This window comes from Siphateles boraxobius, unplaced genomic scaffold (genome assembly GCF_051911475.1).
Source record: "Siphateles boraxobius isolate OS27281-9 unplaced genomic scaffold, OSU_SipBor_1 48, whole genome shotgun sequence".
NCBI classification, from domain to species: Eukaryota; Metazoa; Chordata; class Actinopteri; order Cypriniformes; family Leuciscidae; genus Siphateles; species Siphateles boraxobius.
In genome coordinates, this window is record NW_027509119.1 from 4,076,068 (window position 1) to 4,098,693 (window position 22,626).

The 22,626-nt window shown below is 37.5% G+C and overlaps 1 protein-coding gene across 1 annotated transcript in view; it reads left to right on the plus strand.

The window, feature by feature from the left end:
- trip4 (thyroid hormone receptor interactor 4) overlaps positions 1–22,626 on the plus strand; it is a 90,126-nt gene that overhangs the window by 14,592 nt on the left and 52,908 nt on the right. The window contains exons 9-11 of the mRNA XM_077201629.1: positions 4,724–4,908; positions 7,285–7,409; positions 8,034–8,125. Of these exons, the coding sequence (XP_077057744.1) occupies positions 4,724–4,908; positions 7,285–7,409; positions 8,034–8,125 (402 nt within the window). The remainder of the gene's footprint in view (positions 1–4,723; positions 4,909–7,284; positions 7,410–8,033; positions 8,126–22,626) is intronic.

Below are 22,626 nucleotides of genomic sequence, written 5' to 3' on the forward strand. Positions count from 1 at the left end.
ATGATGATAGATGCTGTTTTATGATGGATAGATGCACTTTTATGATGGATAGATGCTCTTATGATAGATAGATGCTCTTTTATGATGGATAGATGCTCTTTTTTGATGGATAGATGCACTTTTATGATGGATAGATTCTATCGATGGATAGATGCTCTTTTACGATGAATAGATGCTCTTTTATGATGATAGATGCTCTTTTATGATGGATAGATGCACTTTTACGATGAATAGTTGCTCTTTTATGATGGATAGATGCACTTTTATGATGATAGATGCTCTTTTATGATGGATAGATGCTCTTTTATGATGGATAGATGCACTTTTATGATGGATAGATGCACTTTTATGATGAATAGATGCACTTTTATGATGGACAGATTCACTTTTATGATGGACAGATGCACTTTTATGATGGATAGATGCTCTTTCATGATGGATAGATGCTCTTTTATGATGAATAGATGCACTTTTATGATTGATAGATGCACTTTCATGATGGATAGATGCTCTTTTATGATGGATAGATGCTCTTTTATGATGAATAGATGCTCTTTTATGATGGATAGATGCACTTTTATGATGGACAGATGCACTTTTATGATGGATAGATGCACTTTTATGATGATAGATGCTCTTTTATGATGGATAGATGCTCTTTTATGATGGATAGATGCACTTTTATGATGGATAGATGCACTTTTATGATGAATAGATGCACTTTTATGATGGACAGATTCACTTTTATGATGGACAGATGCACTTTTATGATGGATAGATGCTCTTTCATGATGGATAAATGCTCTTTTATGATGAATAGATGCACTTTTATGATTGATAGATGCACTTTCATGATGGATAGATGCTCTTTTATGATGGATAGATGCTCTTTTATGATGGATAGATGCTCTTTTATGATGAATAGATGCTCTTTTATGATGGATAGATGCACTTTTATGATGGACAGATGCACTTTTATGATGGATAGATGCACTTTTATGATGAATAGATGCACTTTTATGATGGACAGATTCACTTTTATGATGAACAGATGCACTTTTATGATGAATAGATGCACTTTTATGATGGATAGATGCACTTTTATGATGAATAGATGCACTTTTATGATGGACAGATTCACTTTTATGATGGACAGATGCACTTTTATGATGGATAGATGCTCTTTCATGATGGATAGATGCTCTTTTATGATGAATAGATGCACTTTTATGATGGACAGATTCACTTTTATGATGGACAGATGCACTTTTATGATGGATAGATGCTCTTTCATGATGGATAGATGCTCTTTTATGATGAATAGATGCTCTTTTATGATGGATAGATGCACTTTTATGATGGATAGATGCACTTTTATGATGGATAGATGCACTTTTATGATGGATAGATGCTCTTTCATGATGGATAGATGCTCTTTTATGATGAATAGATGCTCTTTTATGATTGATAGATGCACTTTCATGATGGATAGATGCACTTTTATGATGGATAGATGCTCTTTTATGATGAATAGATGCTCTTTTATGATGGATAGATGCACTTTTATGATGGACAGATGCACTTTTATGATGAATAGATGCACTTTTATGATGGATAGATGCACTTTTATGATGAATAGATGCACTTTTATGATGGACAGATTCACTTTTATGATGAACAGATGCACTTTTATGATGGACAGATGCACTTTTATGATGAATAGATGCACTTTTATGATGGATAGATGCACTTTTATGATGAATAGATGCACTTTTATGATGGACAGATTCACTTTTATGATGGACAGATGCACTTTTATGATGGATAGATGCTCTTTTATGAAGGATAGATACTCTTTTATGATGGATGGATGCACTTTTATGATGGATAGATGCTCTTTTATGATGGATAGATGCTCTTTTATGATGGATAGATGCACTTTTATGATGGATAGATGCTCTTTTATGATGGATAGATGCTCTTTTATGATGGATAGATGCTTTTTTATGATGGATAGATGCACTTTTACGATGGATAGATGCACTTTTACGATGGATAGATGCTCTTTTATAATGGATAGATGCACTTTATGATGATAGATGCTCTTTTATGATGGATAGATGCACTTTTACGATGGATAGATGCTCTTTTATGATGGATAGATGCACTTTATGATGGATAGATGCTCTTATTATGATGGATAGATGCACTTTTACGATGGATAGATGCACTTTTATGATGGATAGATGCTCTTTTATGATGGACAGAAGATGCTCTTTTATGATAGATAGATGCTCTTTTATGATAGATAGATGCTCTTTCATGATGGATAGATGCTCTTTTATGATGGATAGATGCTCTTATTATGATGGATAGATGTACTTTTACGATGGATAGATGCACTTTTACGATGGATAGATGCACTTTTATGATGGATAGATGCTCTTTTACGATAGATAGATGCTTTTTTATGATGGATAGATGCTCTTTTATGATGGATAGATGCACTTTTATGATAGATAGATGAACTTATGATGGATATATGCACTTTTACGATGGATAGATGCACTTTTATGATGGATAGATGCACTTTTACGATGGATAGATGCTCTTTTATGATGGATAGATGCACTTTTTTACGATGGATAGATGCTCTTTTACGATGGATAGATGCTCTTTCATGATGGATAGATGCTCTTTTTTGATGGATAGATGCACTTTTATGATGGATAGATTCTATCGATGGATAGATGGATCCTTTACGATGGATAGATGCTCTTTTATGATAGATAGATGCTCTTTTATGATGGATAGATACTCTTTCATGATGGATAGAAGCTCTTTTTTGATGTATAGATGCACTTTTATGATGGATAGATTCTATCGATGGATAGATGGATCCTTTACGATGGATAGATGCTCTTTTATGATGGATAGATGCACTTTTATGATGGATAGATGCACTTTTATGATGGATAGATGCTCTTTTATGATGAATAGATGCTCTTTTATGATGGATAGATGCTCTTTTATGATGGATAGATGCACCTTTACGATGGATAGATGCTCTTTTATGATGGATAGATGCACTTTTATGATAGATAGATGCTCTTTTATGATGATAGATGCTCGTTTATGATGGATAGATGCACTTTTACGATGTATAGATGCTCTTTTATGATGCATAGATGCTCTTTAAGATGGAAAGATGCACTTTAATGATGGATAGATGCTCTTTTATGATGGATAGATGCACTTTTATGATGGATAGATGCTCTTTTATGATGGACAGAAGATGCTCTTTTATGATAGATAGATGCTCTTTTATGATGGATAGATGCTCTTTTATGAAGGATAGATACTCTTTCATGATGGATAGATGCTCTTTTATGATGGATAGATGCTCTTTTATGATGGATAGATGCACTTTTATGATGGATAGATGCTCTTTTATGATGGATAGATGCTCTTTTACGATGAATAGATGCACCTTTACGATGGATAGATGCTCTTTTACGATGGATAGATGCTCTTTTACGATGGATAGATGCTCTTTTATGATGATACATGCTCTTTTATGATGGATAGATGCACTTTTATGAAGGATAGATGCACTTTTATGATGGATAGATGCACTTTTACGATGGATAGATGCACTTTTATGATGGATAGATGCTCTTTTATGATGGATAGATGCACTTTATGATGATAGATGCTCTTTTATGATGATAGATACTCTTTTATGATGGATAGATGCTCTTATTATGATGGATAGATGCACTTTTACGATGGATAGATGCACTTTTACGATGGATAGATGCACTTTTACGATGGATAGATGCTCTTTTACGATAGATAGATGCTTTTTTATGATGGATAGATGCTCTTTTATGATGGATAGATGCACTTTTATGATAGATAGATGAACTTATGATGGATAGATGCACTTTTACGATGGATAGATGCACTTTTATGATGGATAGATGCACTTTTACGATGGATAGATGATCTTTTATGATGGATAGATGCACTTTTATGATGGATAGATGCACTTTTTTACGATGGATAGATGCTCTTTTACGATGGATAGGTGCACTTTTATGATAGATAGATGAACTTATGATGGATAGATGCTCTTTTATGATGGATATATGCACTTTTACGATGGATAGATGCACTTTTACGATGGATAGATGCACTTTTACGATGGATAGATGCACTTTTATGATAGATAGATGAACTTATGATGGATAGATGCACTTTTACGATGGATAGATGCACTTTTATGATGGATAGATGCTCTTTAATGATGGATATATGCACTTTTACGATAGATAGATGCACTTTTACGATGGATAGATGCACTTTTATGATGGATAGATGCACTTTTATGATGGATAGATGCACTTTTTTACGATGGATAGATGCTCTTTTACGATGGATAGATGCTCTTTTACGATGGATAGATGCTCTTTTATGATGGATAGATGCACTTTTATGGACTTAAAAACAAAAACAGCAATTCAATGCCATTATAAAGCTTGGAAGAGCCAGGACATTTTTTATTTTAACTCCGATTGTAATCGTTTGATAGAAGAAAGTCATATACACCTAGGATACATTCAGGGTGAGTAAATGGGTGAACTATCCCTTTAATGCCAGTTGTATATGAGTTGCATCTGTGTACATGTCTATTCATTCATGTGTGTTTGTGTTGTGTCAGTGGGTTGACGTGGCCTGTAGCGACTCCTCGCGCAAGTCTTCATCAAAGGCTGTGAGCAATACACAGAAAAGTGAGCGCAGCCGACTCAGACTGCAGGACAAAGAGCTTCAGGAGATGTCAGATGGAGGCTGGTGCCTCAGCATGCATCAGCCATGGGCTTCACTGCTTGTAAAGGGCATAAAAAGGTACAGTTCACTTGAAGACGCCATGAAATCCTGCTCAGGGGGTGCATACAATAGTCTCTAAAATGAGAATATTCTTCCCCCTAAATTATAAATACGACCTGCGTCTGTCTAGCAATAGCAAGAAGTAAATAGGTGCATTCTAAGTTTACATAAACATGTCAAAACTATGTTAACACTGGACGATATCAATATTTCAATAATAATTTCACTGTATTTTGTGTAAACTAATTTTAAGGATATAAAAAAAAATTGTACGACCGACTCAAGTAAGTTGGAGATGAAGTATTTAGTTTCTGCAAAACTAGTGTCACCTAGTGAAGTTACAAAAAAAAAGGCATATTTTCAAACAGCCTTGTTAACACCACCTTCGCGCGTTGCACCTCCCCCAACTTAAGCATCACAAACACAGCTCTATGGGTGCTTGTGAAGGCATGTATTAACAGGTAAAAGTAGGCTATTGTCAATAAAAGGTCCAAAAATATTAGGAATACTATATTAGCGGTCTAGAATGATATAAAAAACGTATCTAATGTATCTGCTTAGGGCATGATCCGCCATAACTCTTTGAGTCTGTCTACACTGGACATGTCAAAGTAAATATTATAAACTAGTGATTTGTCTTTCTGAACAGGTGCATGGTGATTCTGTATGGTATCGAAGTGTCCATTGTAGCGCATTGCAAAGCCTTGTTTACTTTGAAATGTTCATACTACAGTAGCCACGCCCCAAACCCGCCTCCTGCTACATTAGCCACACCCCAAACCCGCCTCCTGCTACAGTAGTCACGCCCCAAATCCTCCTCCTGCTACAATAGCCACGCCCCAAACCTGCCTCCTGCTACAGTAGTCACGCCCCATATCCTCCTCCTGCTACAATAGCCACGGCACAAACCCGCCTCCTGCTACAGTAGTCACGCCCCAAATCCTCCTCCTGCTACAATAGCCATGCCCCAAACCCGCCTCCTGCTACAGTAGTCACGCCCCATATCCTCCTCCTGCTACAGTAGTCACGCCCCAAATCCTCCTCCTGCTACAATAGCCATGCCCCAAACCCGCCTCCTGCTACAGTAGTCACGCCCCAAATCCTCCTCCTGCTAGCTTAGCCACGCCCCAAACCCGCCTCCTGCTACAGTAGCCAGGCCCCAAACCCGCCTCCTGCTAGAGTAGTCACGCCCCAAATCCTCCTCCTGCTACAATAGCCATGCCCCAAACCCGCCTCCTGCTACAGTAGTCACGCCCCAAATCCTCCTCCTGCTACAATAGCCACACCCCAAACCCGCCTCCTGCTACAGTAGTCACGCCCCAAATCCTCCTCCTGCTACAATAGGCCACGCCCCAAACCCGCCTCCTGCTACAGTAGTCACGCCCCAAATCCTCCTCCTGCTACAGTAGTCATGCCCCAAATCCTCCTCCTGCTACCTTAGCCACGCCCCAAACCCACCTCCTGCTACAGTAGCCAGGCCCCAAACCTGCCTCCTGCTACAGTAGTCACGCCCCAAATCCTCCTCCTGCTACAATAGCCACGCCCTAAACCCGCCTCCTGCTACAGTAGTCACGCCCCAAATCCTCCTCCTGCTACAGTAGCCACGCCCCAAACCCGCCTCCTGCTACAATAGCCACGCCCCAAACCCACCTCCTGCTACAATAGCCATGCCCCAAATTTGCCTCCTGCTACAGTAGTCACGCCCCAAATCCTCCTCCTGCTACAATAGTCACGCCCCAAATCCTCCTCCTGCTACAGTAGCCACGCCCCAAACCCGCCTCCTGCTACAGTAGCCACGCCCCATATCCTCCTCCTGCTACAGTAGCCATGCCCCAAACCCGCCTCCTGCTACAGTAGCCACGCCCCAAACCCACCTCCTGCTACAATAGCCATGCCCCAAATTTGCCTCCTGCTACAATAGTCACGCCCCAAATCCTCCTCCTGCTACAGTAGCCACGCCCCAAACCCGCCTCCTGCTACAGTAGCCACGCCCCATATCCTCCTCCTGCTACAGTAGCCATGCCCCAAACCCGCCTCCTGCTACAGTAGCCACGCCCCAAACCCGCCTCCTGCTACAGTAGTCACGCCCCAAATCCTCCTCCTGCTACAATAGCCTCGCCCCCAAGCCCACCAACAGTAGCCACGCCCAGAACCCACCTCGTGCTACAATAGCCATGACCCAAACCCCGCCTCCGGTTACAATAGCCACACCCCCAAACCCGCCTCCTGCTACAATAGTCTACAATTGCCTCATTCCCACTTCCTGTTCATTTAAATGCATAACATGGGGAAGAAAATTGCTTTGTGTCAAACCATTTAATGTGATCCATCTTTTCATCACTGCTATGTAGTTTGTTTTAAACATTTGTTGTAAACATTTGTTGTGTTGTGTAGGGTTGAAGGCAGAACATGGTACACGTCCCATAGAGGGCGCCTGTGGATCGCTGCCGCTGCTAACAGAGCGACTCCTCAAGAGATCGCAGGGGTGGAGGCCATGTACCGACAGATTTACACAGATGGTATGTTCGCGGATTTATAACAGTAATACTAGACCTATATAATGCTTTTAGGCATGTCTAGAATGTGGTGTATGTGAATGTAATTTCACCGGTAACACTTTACAATAAGGTTCATTAGTTAACATTAGTTAATGAATTAAGTAACATGAACTAACAATGAGCAAAACATAATCTTTGTTAATGTTAGTTAATACAAATCCAGCTGTTCATTGTTTGTTCATGTTAGTTCACAGTGCATTAACTAATGTTAACAAATACAACCTTTGATTTTAATATTGTATTAGTAAATGTTGAAATTAATATTAACTAAGATTAATAAATGCTGTTGAAGTATTGTTCATTCTTAGTTCATGTTAACTAATGGAACTTATTGTAAAATGTTACTATTTCACCTAACTTGGTTACAATTTTTTTTTATTAAGAAAAACATCTCAAGCACAGTACAAGCATCAGATTGTTACATAATTAAATGTTACATAATAAAAATAAACAAGCATAATAAATGCTCACATACAAATTAACATATAATCACAGTAATATATGGATATACATATAAACAACTAAATAAACCATTAAAAAAAATGATAAATAAATACGTTTTCTAACTCAGTTATTTTGCTGCAGAGCCCCAGTTTCCTGCGGAGTATCCCACAGGCTGTCTGTTGGGCTGCGTGAACGTCACAGACTGTCTCTCTCAGGAGCAGTTCAGGGAACAGGTCAGTGGCTGTTGGTGTCCCTGTTGGGATTCATCCATACAAAACATTGTTTATATTAAAGGGATAGTTCATCCAAAAATGTAAATTCTGTCAGTAATTACTCACCCCCATGTCGTTCCAAACCTGTAAGAGTTTTGTTCGTCTTCTGAACAAAAATGAAGATCTTTTTGATGAAATTGGAGAGCTTTCTGTCCCTCTATTGACACCACTATCCATTTTTTCCCATTGAAAATAATAATTGCTTATATTTGTCATTATTTGTCAATTATATCATATTATTTTCAATTATTAATATATTTTTGTTCAATAATATTTTTTTATTTTTTTTATTTTGAGGTCATTTTATGGTACTAATTCATATGTATCCAATAATTATGATCCATTTTTTCACCATTGAAAATAAGAATTCCTAATATTTGTCATTATTTCTCAATTATATAATATTATTTTTCAATTATTAATATATTTTTGTTCAATAATATTTTTGTATTTTGAGAATTTTATGGTACTAATCCATATGTATCCAATAATTATGATCCATTTTTTTTCCATTTTAATTATGATCATCATTATTTTTCATTTAATGCAGTATTTGAGGTTTAAATAGAGACTAGGCCTTTAAAATCCAATTTGTAAAGGCAGATTAGCGCAATCTGGTGAGAGTAAAGAAAAACATGTAATATTATGGCGTAACCACTAGATGCCTGTAGAGCTCTCTATAGAGAGGCTTGTGAATTCACTAGTTGTTTTGGACATATTTGCTCCATTTTTTTTAAGGTTGTGGATTTTAATATATATTTAGACAAAAAGACTCGTTTTTTTCATACACTTACCCATTTTGCAAATGCTTAGAGAGAAATACTGGGCATCATACACTCAGGGGACTGTAAAAAGATCACACACTGAGGAAGGATCAAACTTTTCACCTGCTGAACACAACAAACTCACACAGAAACAAATTGGTGAGAAATCGGTGTAAAAGTCATAGTGTTTTCCATCCTCTACCCCACAACAGCATTGCCTACTTTTGGGCCAAGACTTTATGTTGGGTATCCATAAAGAAATTGAAACCCTGAAAAATATTCACTGGAGTAAATAGCATATAACAAAATATCTCATAACCAACCAAACGTTTCACAAAAAGAGGTTATAAAGCAATATATATACTGTTAAAATGGGGAAATAGATGAAATGAAATGTTAGTGGATCATGCTCATAGTTAATGTGTTGAACTGCACATGTGGTTACATGGGTAGGTGAACTTCATGCAGTCACTAAAACACTAGTAGGTTTAAAAAGAAATAAATATGAAATTAAATGGAAGTGTTTCTAAGAATCTGAAAAAAGGTCTTGCATCAATTGTTTGCAGTTGGCGCTTGGTTTGTTATGTATTTTGTATCAGTGATATTCAGAAATGTTTAAGTGTGACTTAAATGTCCACATACGTTTTAGTACCACTTTATATGTGAATCAGATGGAGGTCTTGATGCATCATCCTAAAACGGCAAGATGTGACAAGTTAAAAACAGTTTGCGTCTGTGGATTCTGTTCTGTTCACTGCTCTCTGTCTGTCTAGCTGATTTTGTATTTAATAACATCTCTTGTGTGCGTACAACCCCTTAGGCTTTACATGAAGCAACATGATTTAAAAGCCATTAAAAACAGATCAGATTGGATGCGCCACACTGGAAGCTGTTGAGTAGCCGATATACCCACACCTGTGACCGCACTTCGGTTCAGTTTTATTCTGGTACTGATTTGGGTCAACGCATGTATAAAAACAGTTAAGAACCACAGAGAACTATATAAGTTTTTTTTTGATGATTTTTTTTTTTGTTGTTGATGAATTTAAATGTAAATATTGGTGTCTTTTTTCATTGCTAAAGTTGCTTTTTTAAAATTGCTTTTTTCATTGCTACTGAAAAAAAAACGTTTTTTTGGAAGATTTTTTTTGTTGATGAATTTAAACGCATGTAAATATTGGTAATGTAAATATATTCTTTTCGATAGTTACTCTACATTAAATAGGACCTATTGCTTTATGCTTTTTGTATGCGTTCAACATTCTTTAGTGTGTATTGTTGCTGAGATCCAAAGGGAGTTGTTCTCTATTTCAGTGTCAGTGTTTGATCTCCCTGAAACATTGTAGTCTTGAGTTTTCTTCCGGGAATGAACGCGTCACAATATTCCTCATTTAAATAATTAATACGCAGAATAAAGGGGCGGGGCCTGGCTGAGTTAGTTAGTAGTGTGTTAAAACTGGCGGTTATGGTAAGAGCAGGACATTTCCCAAACACACTCGAAGCGCTCGACCAATCACAACACACTGCACCAGCCGACCAATCAGAGCACAGTGTGCTTTTCAGAAGGATGGGCTTTATAGGCTACGTTCAGACTGTCAATCCAAATCTGTTTTTGTGTGCATATACGATTGATATCCGATCAGATTTTGCAAGTGTGAACGACAAATCGCATGAAATGTGATTTTTACAAATTCGTTTCAAGCTACATTTATATGTGGTTTGAAATCCTATTCAAATTGCATTTCTGGAAACCGTTTAAGTCTGACTGATCTGACTGGATTTTGTGGATCTGAACAGTTGCGATACACAGTGTGAACATCAATGATTTTAGATCAGATTCAAATCGGATACACAAATAATCGGATTCGGACTGACAGTGTGAACATAGCCATAGTAGCCATTAATCCGTCTCTTTTGTCCACTTTCAGATCTTTCGATCTAATGGACAAAATAAGCTTACACAATTCACATATGAACGCATGTAGGATGAAAGGAAAGGAGGACGGAGGAATCGAAGGAAAGCTTATTTATACATTGGAATACTTGATCACTCGAGTGTCACTTCACAGCGTCATCGGCAGCCTCAAAGGATCTGCCCTTATGTTGCTGAAGTTCGGTTATTTAAGAAATTCATAATAAATAATAATAAAGCAAGATACCCTGTTGAAATATGCGAGATGTGTGGTTTATTTAAACTACAAAGGTAAAGTATAAATTAAAATGATTGTGACCGATGTGAAGGCGGAAGAGAATTTATACGTGCGTCACGTTTAGTCGATAAAACGCTTCTGCATAGGATACGCCCATGTATCCTCGCTCACGACTCCTCAGGAAGCTCCTCACGCCTCGATCCTCGCGGTGCAATTAGAGAATTGAGATGTCCTTCAAGATGACTGAGCACGATCAGTTTCCGGGTCATAGGATGGAGGAGGGAGGAAACGAGGAGGGATATTGAGAAGCACCCTTTCTGTTCTTACTTCCTGTCTCACTTCCTGTCTGACTTCCTGCATCACTTACTGCCTCACTTCCTGCATCATTTCCTGTCTCACTTCCAGCCTCACTTCCTGCATCACTCTCTGTCTCACTTCCTGCCTCATTTCCTGTCTCACTTGCTGCATCACTTTCTGTCTCAATTCCTGTCTGACTTCCAGCCTCACTTCCTGCATGACTTCCTTTCTCACTTCCTGCATAATTTCCTGTCTCACTTCCTGCATTACTTCCTGCATCACTTTCTGTCTGACTTCCAGCCTCACTTCCTGCATCACTTCCTGTCTCACTTCCTGTCTCACTTCCTGCATCGTTTCCTGTCTCACTTCCTGCATCACTTTCTGTCTCAAATCCTGCATCACTTCCTGCATCACTTCCTGCATCACTTCCTGTCTCGATTCCTGCCTCATTTCCTGTTCTCCCTGCATGGCAGACTCCCTGTAATAGAGGTGTAATTGAGAGATGAGCTCATTTGTGCTTAATTTCACCATGTCAGGGTCATATTTCACCACAAAATCAGAAGTTAAAAAAATAAATAATGGGCCTTGAAAAATTAAAAAAGATTTTTGTTTTGTGTGACATTCTTTAATGACTGTTAAAGGAGTAATTCACTTTAAATTTTAAAATTAGCCCATGATTTACTCACCCTCAAGCCATTATAAAGTTTGGAAGAGCCAGGACATTGTTTAATATAACTCTGATTGTGTTCGTCTGAAAGAAGAAAGTCCTACACACCTAGGATGGCTTGAGGGTGAGAAAATCATGGGCTAATTTTCATTTCAAAGTGAACTACTCCTTAAGGACATTTCCCTTCATAACTGGATGCTTACAGGGACGTGAACAATGTGTTGTCAAAGTTCTTTTTGACTGCTCAGAAAAAAACAAGCAAGAAGTTTTACAGATTTATATTTTTGTTTCCTGTAAGGAAATATGGTGTTAGTTTGAATACAGTGATGATTTGTAATCTCTTGAATCAAAGAATGTCTGCTAATGGACAAGCCAGTAAAAATAAACCAGTAAAATGCTCTATACCTTTCACAGAAACCAAGATTAAATACATACACCAAAAATAAAGAGCAGTTGGAATGGGATCGTTGATTAAACAAAAAATATGTAAAATAAATCTTGCATTAAGACGTGAATTTCATTTTAATAGTTAAAGTTATTTTCACATGATGCCGGATTGGACACTCAAGACTCGCACATAAACTGTTGATACTTTTGAAAAGGTTTTTAACCAAGTAAATCTGAATTTTAGTCTTAAGGCTTTCAAAAAAGTGAATCTTAAACATCTTATTTAGTTTTATTTTTGAATAACTAAAGCTGGCTCTCACCACGAACATAGCCATTAAAACTGGTATGGCGTTAAGATGTAACTTTCTTTCTGATGTAGACATTTGATCCTTTGTAACAGGAATTAAGATAGGACATATCGAATGACAAAGTGCCTTTTAGCTCACTTCACAGCCTAGAAAAATGAAGGGGTCAAAGTTCGACTAGTTGGCATATGGTCCATTTTGACCCTATGAATCATTGAACCCGTAGTTCAAGCCAGGGTTGCCAGGTGTGCCGTTTTTCCTACACCAAACATTATTTGTAGTGCTTCCCATTGAATAATTGCAAAGAGCTTTGAAACAATGTTGAATATTTCAAATTCTGTCCATTTTATCACGAAATTTAAACATTAAATGGCGTTTTGATGCTCTTAAATGTGTCGTGACAGATCGCTGTAGCGCCTCATTTTAAGAGTCTTTTCTTCCACTTTAATACAAGTTACAGCATTAAAAAACATGCATTAACATCAAAAGTGATGTTGAAAGATACAGTACACTCATGTAATCGCTCAATCGGCGTTTCAACAGCAGAAAGACTTCAATTAAACTACTTGTGAACAATGACACTTAACGTTGTGTTTATCTCACTAAATTTATTCAATGTCCACAGTTCATTAGTGAGCTATAAAAACTACTGTTAATTATATATGTATGTTAGAATACAGTTATCAAGAAGACAAGTGTTTATGAAAACTACCTTATGTGCAACTGAGTTGTATAGAAACATTTCAGCTTTTATTTGAGTGTAATTATTAGATCTGAAAATAAATAGCAGTTGAATATGATAGTTTGGGCTTTGTTGTTAATTTGAACCTCTAATATTATACTAATGTTACAAATGAGATGGTTTCCCTGTATAATTTACAGCATTATTATTGGTACCAGTGTATATATATATATATATAGTATCGGTGCATCTCTAATATAAAAATTTAATCTCTAATATATATATATATGAGAGAGAGAGAGAGAGAGATTATTTGATAATTAGATTTTTCTTTTTTGCTGCTTGTTTCCTGTCAGTGGCACGAGTTATTAGAGGGAGAAAAAAAATCTTTAACGTGAAGATTTTACATTTAGATTGTGTAGATACATTTTTATTTGAGTAATTTTTCGGACTGTGCTTGCATACAGAGTGCCTCAAAGCTAACAGACGTGGACTAAAAGCCACAAAACAGTTTTGATGTAATAGCCTTTAATAGTTTTGAAAGTGTTTAATTCTCAGCTCAGCCTGCAGAGGGCGCAGTGCATCAACAGCTCCTCAAACTCCACATTACTGCCATTTTGACTGAAGCAAAAGCCTCAGAGTCCTTTCACACTGATTCATGTCATGCATTTACTTTCATATTGCACTCTTCAACTATTGATAGTTGTATGTTTGAAGCGAGCATCTATTCTCCTAGTTTCTATGATGTCAAGCAGAGGATTTAAAAGGATTATGTCCAGGTGCAATATCGCAACCCGGCTCTGTCCTTGATTAATTATAAATCAATGAAGTCTGTTGCAGCTCAGAGGGCTCTAATCTTTCCTCTTTCATCCAGTGTAAATGTTGGTGTGCCTCAGCCACTCTGTCTGCTTTAACCTGAGCGAATATGTCCACCTGAGTGCTTTTCATAAACCTAACACCTCTTGACAAACCATGCACAGAATGAATGTGCTCAGAGATGTGAAGACTTCTGTCTGATGCCTCTGGTCAGACTGCAGATGCTTCGAATTAGTATTCTGCGTTTAAAACCATTGATACAAGCAGAATTCTGCCGGCCAAACATTCAAAATGGTTGTAATAGGGGTGTAACAATATATAGCAAGCAATAGAAAAATGCATCAATATGTATTCTGGATAGTTTACCCAAAATGAACATTTCTGTGTGAGAAAAAAATTCACGTTTACAGAGTTTTAGTGTCAACCCTTCATTAAATGCTATATATAATGTTGGATATAATGTATAATAATGCAATGGGGGAATATTTGTGGGTCCTGATAATGCCACATATCATATGTTAGCAGTAAAAAGTGGCTTAAATTATTTTAAATAGGCTATATCTAGTCAGTGCAAGCGTGCTCGTCTAAAATAATTCTGTATTTTCAGCTTCAGAATCATGAATATTTTTATTCTGGTGTCTCTATTGCCCTGTGCATTTTTGTTACCAGCACTAAATCCAAGCCTATTCTTTTACACACCAATGTAATACCAAATTTTGCATTTTATTTAACAGTACATTGTTTGCTAACCTTTTACCATGTGTCTTGGAGCATCGCAATAATATCGTATCGTGAGTTTAATATCGTGATATGTATCGAATCGTGACACGAGGGTATCGTTACACCCTTAGTTTGTAATAATATTACATCTTATGTTGTTAAATTGAATGTTGAATTCATTATTTTAGTGTCGTGTGTTACCATGATGGTCTCGTATTCTAAGCATGACACTGCATGCACTTTCTATATATTAGTATTTACTTCAGCTTGTGGAGAAGCTACTTCTGATGAATTATGATTAATCATGTGGCTTTTCTCTTTACCCCCTGTGTTATTATGGTGGTTGTCAGTATATGTTAAAGTTACAAAACAGATTTTAGTACCAGTGTGGCTTTGCTAATTCAGCAGAAACGGGTTTAAAATGTATTTAAATATTTTGGTGAATTACAGTGTTAAAACTGTCAAAATAACAGGTTGATATATAGATATGTTTACTTTAAAATGTAAACATATTTACAGATCACCCTGTAAATTTGACAGTTTCAATTCTGGGAAAAACAGAATTAGTGCAAATAACGTTAGTGCAAATACATAATGTTTACAAAGAAAAAGTAATGCAAAATTAAATAGAGGCAGTTAGAAAATTAACAAAATTAAATAACAGAATAAAGAAGTAATACTATATGTTATACAGTTGAGCTACACATGAGGGAAACATTAAGTCAGGGCGAATCATTCACTGTCTCATTAATATTGTGGCAAGCAGACTCATTTTGTCCTTGTGTTCTTCTAACAGGAAGGGCATTTTTTGTATATAGTTTGCTAGTGTTTCAAATGTGTGGTGTATGCACTTTATTTTTTGATAGAGCAGTGTGCGAATATCTTTGTATTTTGTGGTTTAGATCACAGTGTGGACAGAAACCTCTCTTCCTGTGGCAGCCATGTTTTTTTCCTGTGTCTGCCCGTCTCTATTGTGAGCTTGTGTCCACCGAGTCTGAATCTGGTCAATGTGTCTGTCAGTTTTTTTTTTTTTTGTCAGTCTCTGTATACAGATGATAAACGGGATTTCACCAAGTCTAACATGTCCCTGGATCAACACCTTTGTTGATCCTGGAACAACATTTCAATCAACTAATCAGATTTGAGGGATTTGTATGTTTACAGCTTACAACCAGGAGTTGGAGCTTCTTCATCAGTGTTTTTCGCCTATAATTTCCCTCTGGTTTTAGGGATAACTTATGGGTAGTGTTAGGTTTAAGGGTTGGGATAGGGTTAGAACTACATTTTTTAGACAAAATATTTTGATCCATGAGCGTGTGTGAGTTCGCAGACTATCTGTACACAGTCACCGTAATTTTGCCGTGGCGTATTCTCTCTTTAGGGCCAAATAGCATTGCATTTTACTCTGAAGTTGTGTTTGAGTGATGTAATTATGTTATATTTATGGTCAAATTTGGTTTAATCTAATAAATTTGTTCTGGTTCAGAGCATCAGTAAACACATTTCCATTACCCTTCAAATTGCAAATTGAAAATATGCCCCATGGAAACATGTCAATTTCCCAAAAACTCCCATATATCGCCAAAAAAACTATTACACTCACATGAGGTGGTTTTTCAGGCAATTCGAAAAAGGAATATTTTGTAAAACTGCAATGTAAACAGTTTTTTCGCATTTACAGGTCACCTGACGTACGTAAAAGTCGATCATTCTTTAAAGAAGGCGCTGTGTGTTCGGACAGAAGACGAGACTGAGTTCTTCATTAAACTCATAAAAGATTCTAAACAACAAAGAAATGCCGCAATTTATCAAGATCTTGAAGCAGAAATGAGGGAGAAACACCCAGAAACACCTCATATGTGCCGCTCTCAAGTATAGGAGGATTTCCTTGCCATTAATGCTTGAATAACATGCTTACGACTCCTTCCATTAATAATAATGGCTGAGATGCACGTTAACCTACTAACATCCGTTGCCAGGATTGTTGGATTGACTTATCGCGCGAGAAAAAAAATGACGTTTTAGTCGCATAACATCAATTAATGGAAACACCATCATTTTGCAATAGTTTTTTAATTAACATTTAGAAAACATCGCAAAAGTTTACGTAAATCTTTAATGGAAACGAGGCTTGTTGGGGGTCAGTAGATGTCGGTGAGACATCAGAATTGAATCTGTGGACCCGTTGAGAGAGGTTTGCTCAGCTCTTGGTATTACAGAATTAGGGTTAGGTTGTTATCATTATTATAAGTCCCCCTGTGGTGAAAATCAAGCGTTTAATGTTGTTTATGTCTATGTGGAGTTTTAATATGCTTTAAGACACACCTTATGTAAATTCATAAGTCGACAGCATTGCTGAGTATTTTCTCCTTAAAACTGCAGTGAACCAAAGACAGTCTCAAAAACACGGTTTGAAATGGCTGGCGTTTCTGACGTCACAAACTACCTTGTAACCAATCAGATCAACGTGTGATCGTCAACGAGTGGATCTCTGTGCTGAGCGAGTGAGTGGAGGCGGGGCTCATTTGCATATTCATAGAACCACGCATACTAAATGGGACAAGGGTGTAAAGATACATTCAAGCTATTTTAAGTCATGGATATTTTTTTTAAAAGGAAAAAACGCTTAAATATGTCATTTTGGTGATAAAAGATGATTTTTAAGCGATAAAATGATTGACTACAGTGGGACTTACACAACCATTTCAGCCATTAATTTTGCTGACAAGATTAACACTACCTATCCCTTTAACCAAGTGTACAAGCGGACCAAACTAAATAGTGGACCAGACTGTATGCTATTAGTCCAGCTACTCAAGGCTGGCGAGTTTGCTGGATGTATTCATCCAACATTCGATAGTGCTTCATGGTTACTGTTTCATTGTTTGTAGGTCTTATGGATTGTATGACAGCATTAATCTCCAAGCACGAACTGGAGTGCACCTCTTTTGTCTTGCGGTTTTATTTGAAGACGAAATTGACAGTGCAAACATCTGTGACTGCCACCGCCAGCGTTTCCCACACCCTCTTAGTCTCATTAGCTTTAATGAGATATTGACACAGACACTGGTGTCTAAATTATGCACACTCGTTTTCTGCTGATGTATAAATAGCACTGATGAAATGTAATTGCTCTCCTTTAGATCACTCAGAGGGTGATTATGGAGAGACTTCTCCCCAGTCGTTGGACAGTTCTTACCGAGTCGCTTCCCGACTGCTTTTCCAGGCCTCAGGCTTATAACTGTGGCAACAACAGCGCAAGAGGAATCTGCCTTTCTTGTGTTTGTCTTATTTGCTCGCTGGCTGTTTTCTCTGGCTTTTCAGCGCTGATCATAAAAGCCTGTGTTTGAGGTACAGGCAGTGTGAGCGGCTTTTCATCCTCTGTTTGAGTGCTCACAGCTCGGAGGCCAACCATAAATCCAGTCTGGGAAACAGGAGGGGGTGGATTGGGGGTTGAGCGAGCGAGAGAGAGAGACTGGGCGTAAATAAAGCTGGCCATAAAAGCCTGAACGAGAAGTGTGTATCTCTCCATGCTGTCCTCCTCCACCCCCTCTGAAAGAGAATTAGCACAGGCTATATGGCTTCTCCTGTTGGAGTATGTTCCCCCTCCTACTCAAAGAAAAAAGGCTCGACTGGCTTTTGGAGGGAGAGAGGGAGGGGAAAGAGAGAAGGGCATTGGTTTTCACAGACACTCACACCGTGGCCCATCTGTTTGGAGGCATTATAACAGTCTTGCAGTATTAGTGCATTGAGATATTGATCAACGACCCCCCACTCTCAGAATTACTGGGAAGGCACCGTCATCTGCCATATTGCCCCTCCTGTGTTATTTTGGAGATTAAGACATAAATTATGTGGCTGAGTCGCAGATTTTTATTTAAGTCGCCTTTCTAGGCATTTAATGTAACGGTTCAAATGTCATGCGTCTACAGACAGGTTTCAAAATGAACGTTTAGCAGAAGATTTACTGGCCGTAATACACTCTCAGGAAAAAAAGGGTACAAAAGCTGTCACTGGGACGATACCCTTACAAAAGGTTCTAATATGTGGCATTTAGGTACTAATATGCACTTATTTGACACCAATATGTACCTTTTGAGATGCTAATATGCACTTATTTGGTACCAATATGTACCTATGATGTACTAATATGGAATTTTTTTGGTACAAATATGTACCTTTTGAGATACTAATATGCACTTATTTGATACCAATATGAACATTTGATGTACTAATATGCATTTTTTTGGTACAAATTATGGATGCGCGGTTGGCGGTTATAGCCGCGGACTCCGCGCATAAACTGCGGATCGGGCGGATGACGTGACGAAAAAAAATATTTTAATTAAATTGGGGCGGATGGCGGGCGGTTTCTAGTCTCGCGGCTTTCATCAGCAGCGCCTTGTGTCAGCGGATGGCGGGCGGGTGCGGTTTTGAAAATTGGTCAAAAACGTTGGTGCGGATGGATAGCGGACGGATGATGAGTTTTGTGATGCGGTTGCGGATGAAATAATAGCCCATCCGTGCAGCTCTAGTACAAATATGCACCTTTAGAGGTACTAATATGCACTTATTTGGTACCAATATGTACATTTGATGTACTAATATGCATTTGCTTTTGTACAAATATGCATTTTTTGAGATACTAATATGCACTTATTTGTAGAGATGCACCGATTGATCTGCTTGTGATCGGAATCGGCCGATTTTCACGTGATCGGCCATGACCGGCGACCGGCCGGTCAGTCTGATATATTCCGATTTTTTTGCCGGTCAAATGCACTCGGGCACCGCATGATTAACATTGCGCAACATCAGCATTGCACTTGCACACGGAACGCACATGTAGGAAACCTCATGAATTACGGCCATTTCACACCGCAAGCGTGAGCAGCGTGTTTTTTTTCCCCGGCGTGCATGTTAATCAATGAGTGCATTCACACCGAGAGCAGGAGCAGCGCGTGAGCGTCGAGTAGGAGCGTCGCATGAGCAGCAGTGAAGCGCGGGTTTCGGCGCAGAGTCTATTTTTGCTGCGCTGCTCGCGCTCAATTAAAGTGAAAGCACACTTTTGTTGGACAAAATAAATATGATTTCACCCAAAAAGTGCCCAGAATTTGCATGTCTGGTGTGTTTTAACAAGAACTGGAGTAGGCTATGTCAGAAAAGAAATGATTTTTATTATTTCCCAATCGTTTCCCTGCACTTGCTCCACTTGCCCGAGCTTAGCGCTTGTTTAGCCTGGCTGGACATGTGGCAGAGAGAGAAGAACTGTTTGCGAAATAAAACTTGCCATTGATGTACAAGTGATTGCATTAAGCCTGTGTGTGTGTTTCGATAAATATCTTTATACTGCAAGGCTATATTTGTTTATTTTTGCTATTTATATCTATTATTTTATTGCCATTACCTGTTTTCATACAGAAGTTTAGTTTCTTAAATAAGTAAATATATCACATTTTTGTATAGTTGAATATAGGAATTGAAAATGGTTCTTCCATACCATAACACTGCACTGACATGTGTGAATTTCCCACACCAGGAGTAATAATTCATATAGTTCAATTTTATTTAATTTGTTCAAAAAAATTTCTATGTTCTATGTAAAATGTTCTATTAAAGAAAAGATAGAAAATAAATATTTGTGTGTGCTGTAAAGTGGTTAGAAAAAATGAAATCGGAATCGGCTATAATCGGTATCGGCAGGCCAAACTCATGAAAAATCGTAATCGGCCTAGAAAATTGTATTCGGTGCATCTCTACTTATTTGGTACCAATATGTACCTTTGAGGAACTAATATGCACTTATTTGGTACCAATATGTACCTTTGAGGAACTAATATGCACTTATTTGGTACAACTATGTACCTTTTGAGGTACTAATATGCACTTATTTGGTACCAATATGTACATTTGTACTAATTTGCATTTTTTTTGGTACAAATATGTACCTTTTGAAAGGGTACTGCCCCAGTGACAGCTTTTGTACCTTTTTTTTCTGAGAGTGTATACAATTGGAAATTTACCAGCCATCGAGATTTCTTTCCAGCCAAAGCAAAGCATTTTGCATGTTTCATGATGTTGCTCCTGGGGCAAATGAATTGTCTAGCTGTTTTTTCCCAAGCATATTTGTGGTAGAGAGCGCAAACCACCGTGCCATTTGTAAACATACATTAGCCAGTCTCAGCGAAACAACACTTGATACATGCAATTTTTGTTTGTTACATTTTTGTTTTGTTTGCTTAATGCCAAGAATATCCCACCACAGTTTTGAGCTTTCATTTAGTAGATATTATGTATCACTTAAAATGGTTTGCTTACAACAGGGATGTCTGACTAGCGTTCTCATATTGCCATTCAACCCTTGGTGCAGTTGTCATTAAACGTTTATAGTTGGGATATAATCGATGTTTACAGAAGCGATGAAAAATAGAGTAAATCACTTTTGAAAGTAACTATGCTTCAAATCACAATTACATCAATTACATTGTTACACCAGTAGGTGGCGACAAGTGACTGTTAAAACATGTATTTGTCATTTAATCATTCACTCAAGAGATTCGTTCACAAACGCTGATTCATCCAGTAATGAAACAAGTTAAGTGTTTATGAGTGAGTCGTTGAATCATTCACTCAACCCAATAAAAAAATAATTAATAGTTTAATATTTTTCAAAAAGACTGCAGCAATTAACATTTTGTTAGAACTTCTAATAAATACATGTTATTTTGTTTAGTTGTCTACTCAGAATCGTGGGAGAATCATCATCTCTATTTTAAACAAAAAAATTGTGATTCTCAATTAATCCAGAATTGTGCTGCTCTACTTGGTAGCCATTTTCATTCCTGCATCTCATACTTTGATTGTATTGATCTAAACATTGAACAGAGCCCTTAATATCTCTGTCAGTCCAGTGCTGTCTTGTAGGCTGCCCTGTCAGGGTGATTTCAGACGCCTCCATTTGCCTGTCAACATGGCACTTTTTTAGTCAGCCATATATGATCAGGGAAAAAAGAACCAATTTCCCCTCCACAGTAGCCGAGTGCTGTATTGATCTGTATTGACTGAGCATGGGCAGGCTGTCCTGCCATAGAGAAACTGTGCTGTTGTTAAAGTACTCCATCATTTGCAGTCTCTGTGCGTAAATGTAAGGGCTTGGCTCTTCATTGATTTAATAGGTTGAATATCAGCCGTATATCCTGCACATATATATATATATATATACATAGATATACATATACACACATATATTAAAATAAAATATATATATGTATATATAGGTTTTTTTTGGAAACATTTATTTGTAATTATCCATTTTTCTTATTGTTACTGTAGCATTTATATGTAAATATATGTAACAGGGCACTGAATTTTTGCCATATTTTGTAGAGAGTTTAATAGGGATCTAATGAAAAGGTATGAACATTTTGTATACTTATCACATATAATAAAATGCTATGTGATTTATTGTGTGATGATTATTTGGATACAGTTTTACAAAAGAAAACAATAAAAGCATTATTAATTATGCGTTCTCCATATTGTTTTTTGGACACGTAAATGCAAAAAGATATCAAATTGGTTGTAAAAAAGGAAAGAATTGGCCAGTGTTTAGTGTTTTAAATCTAGGAGTTTTGAAAACTAGAAAGTTTTTTAAACACTGTTGATATTTTTCCA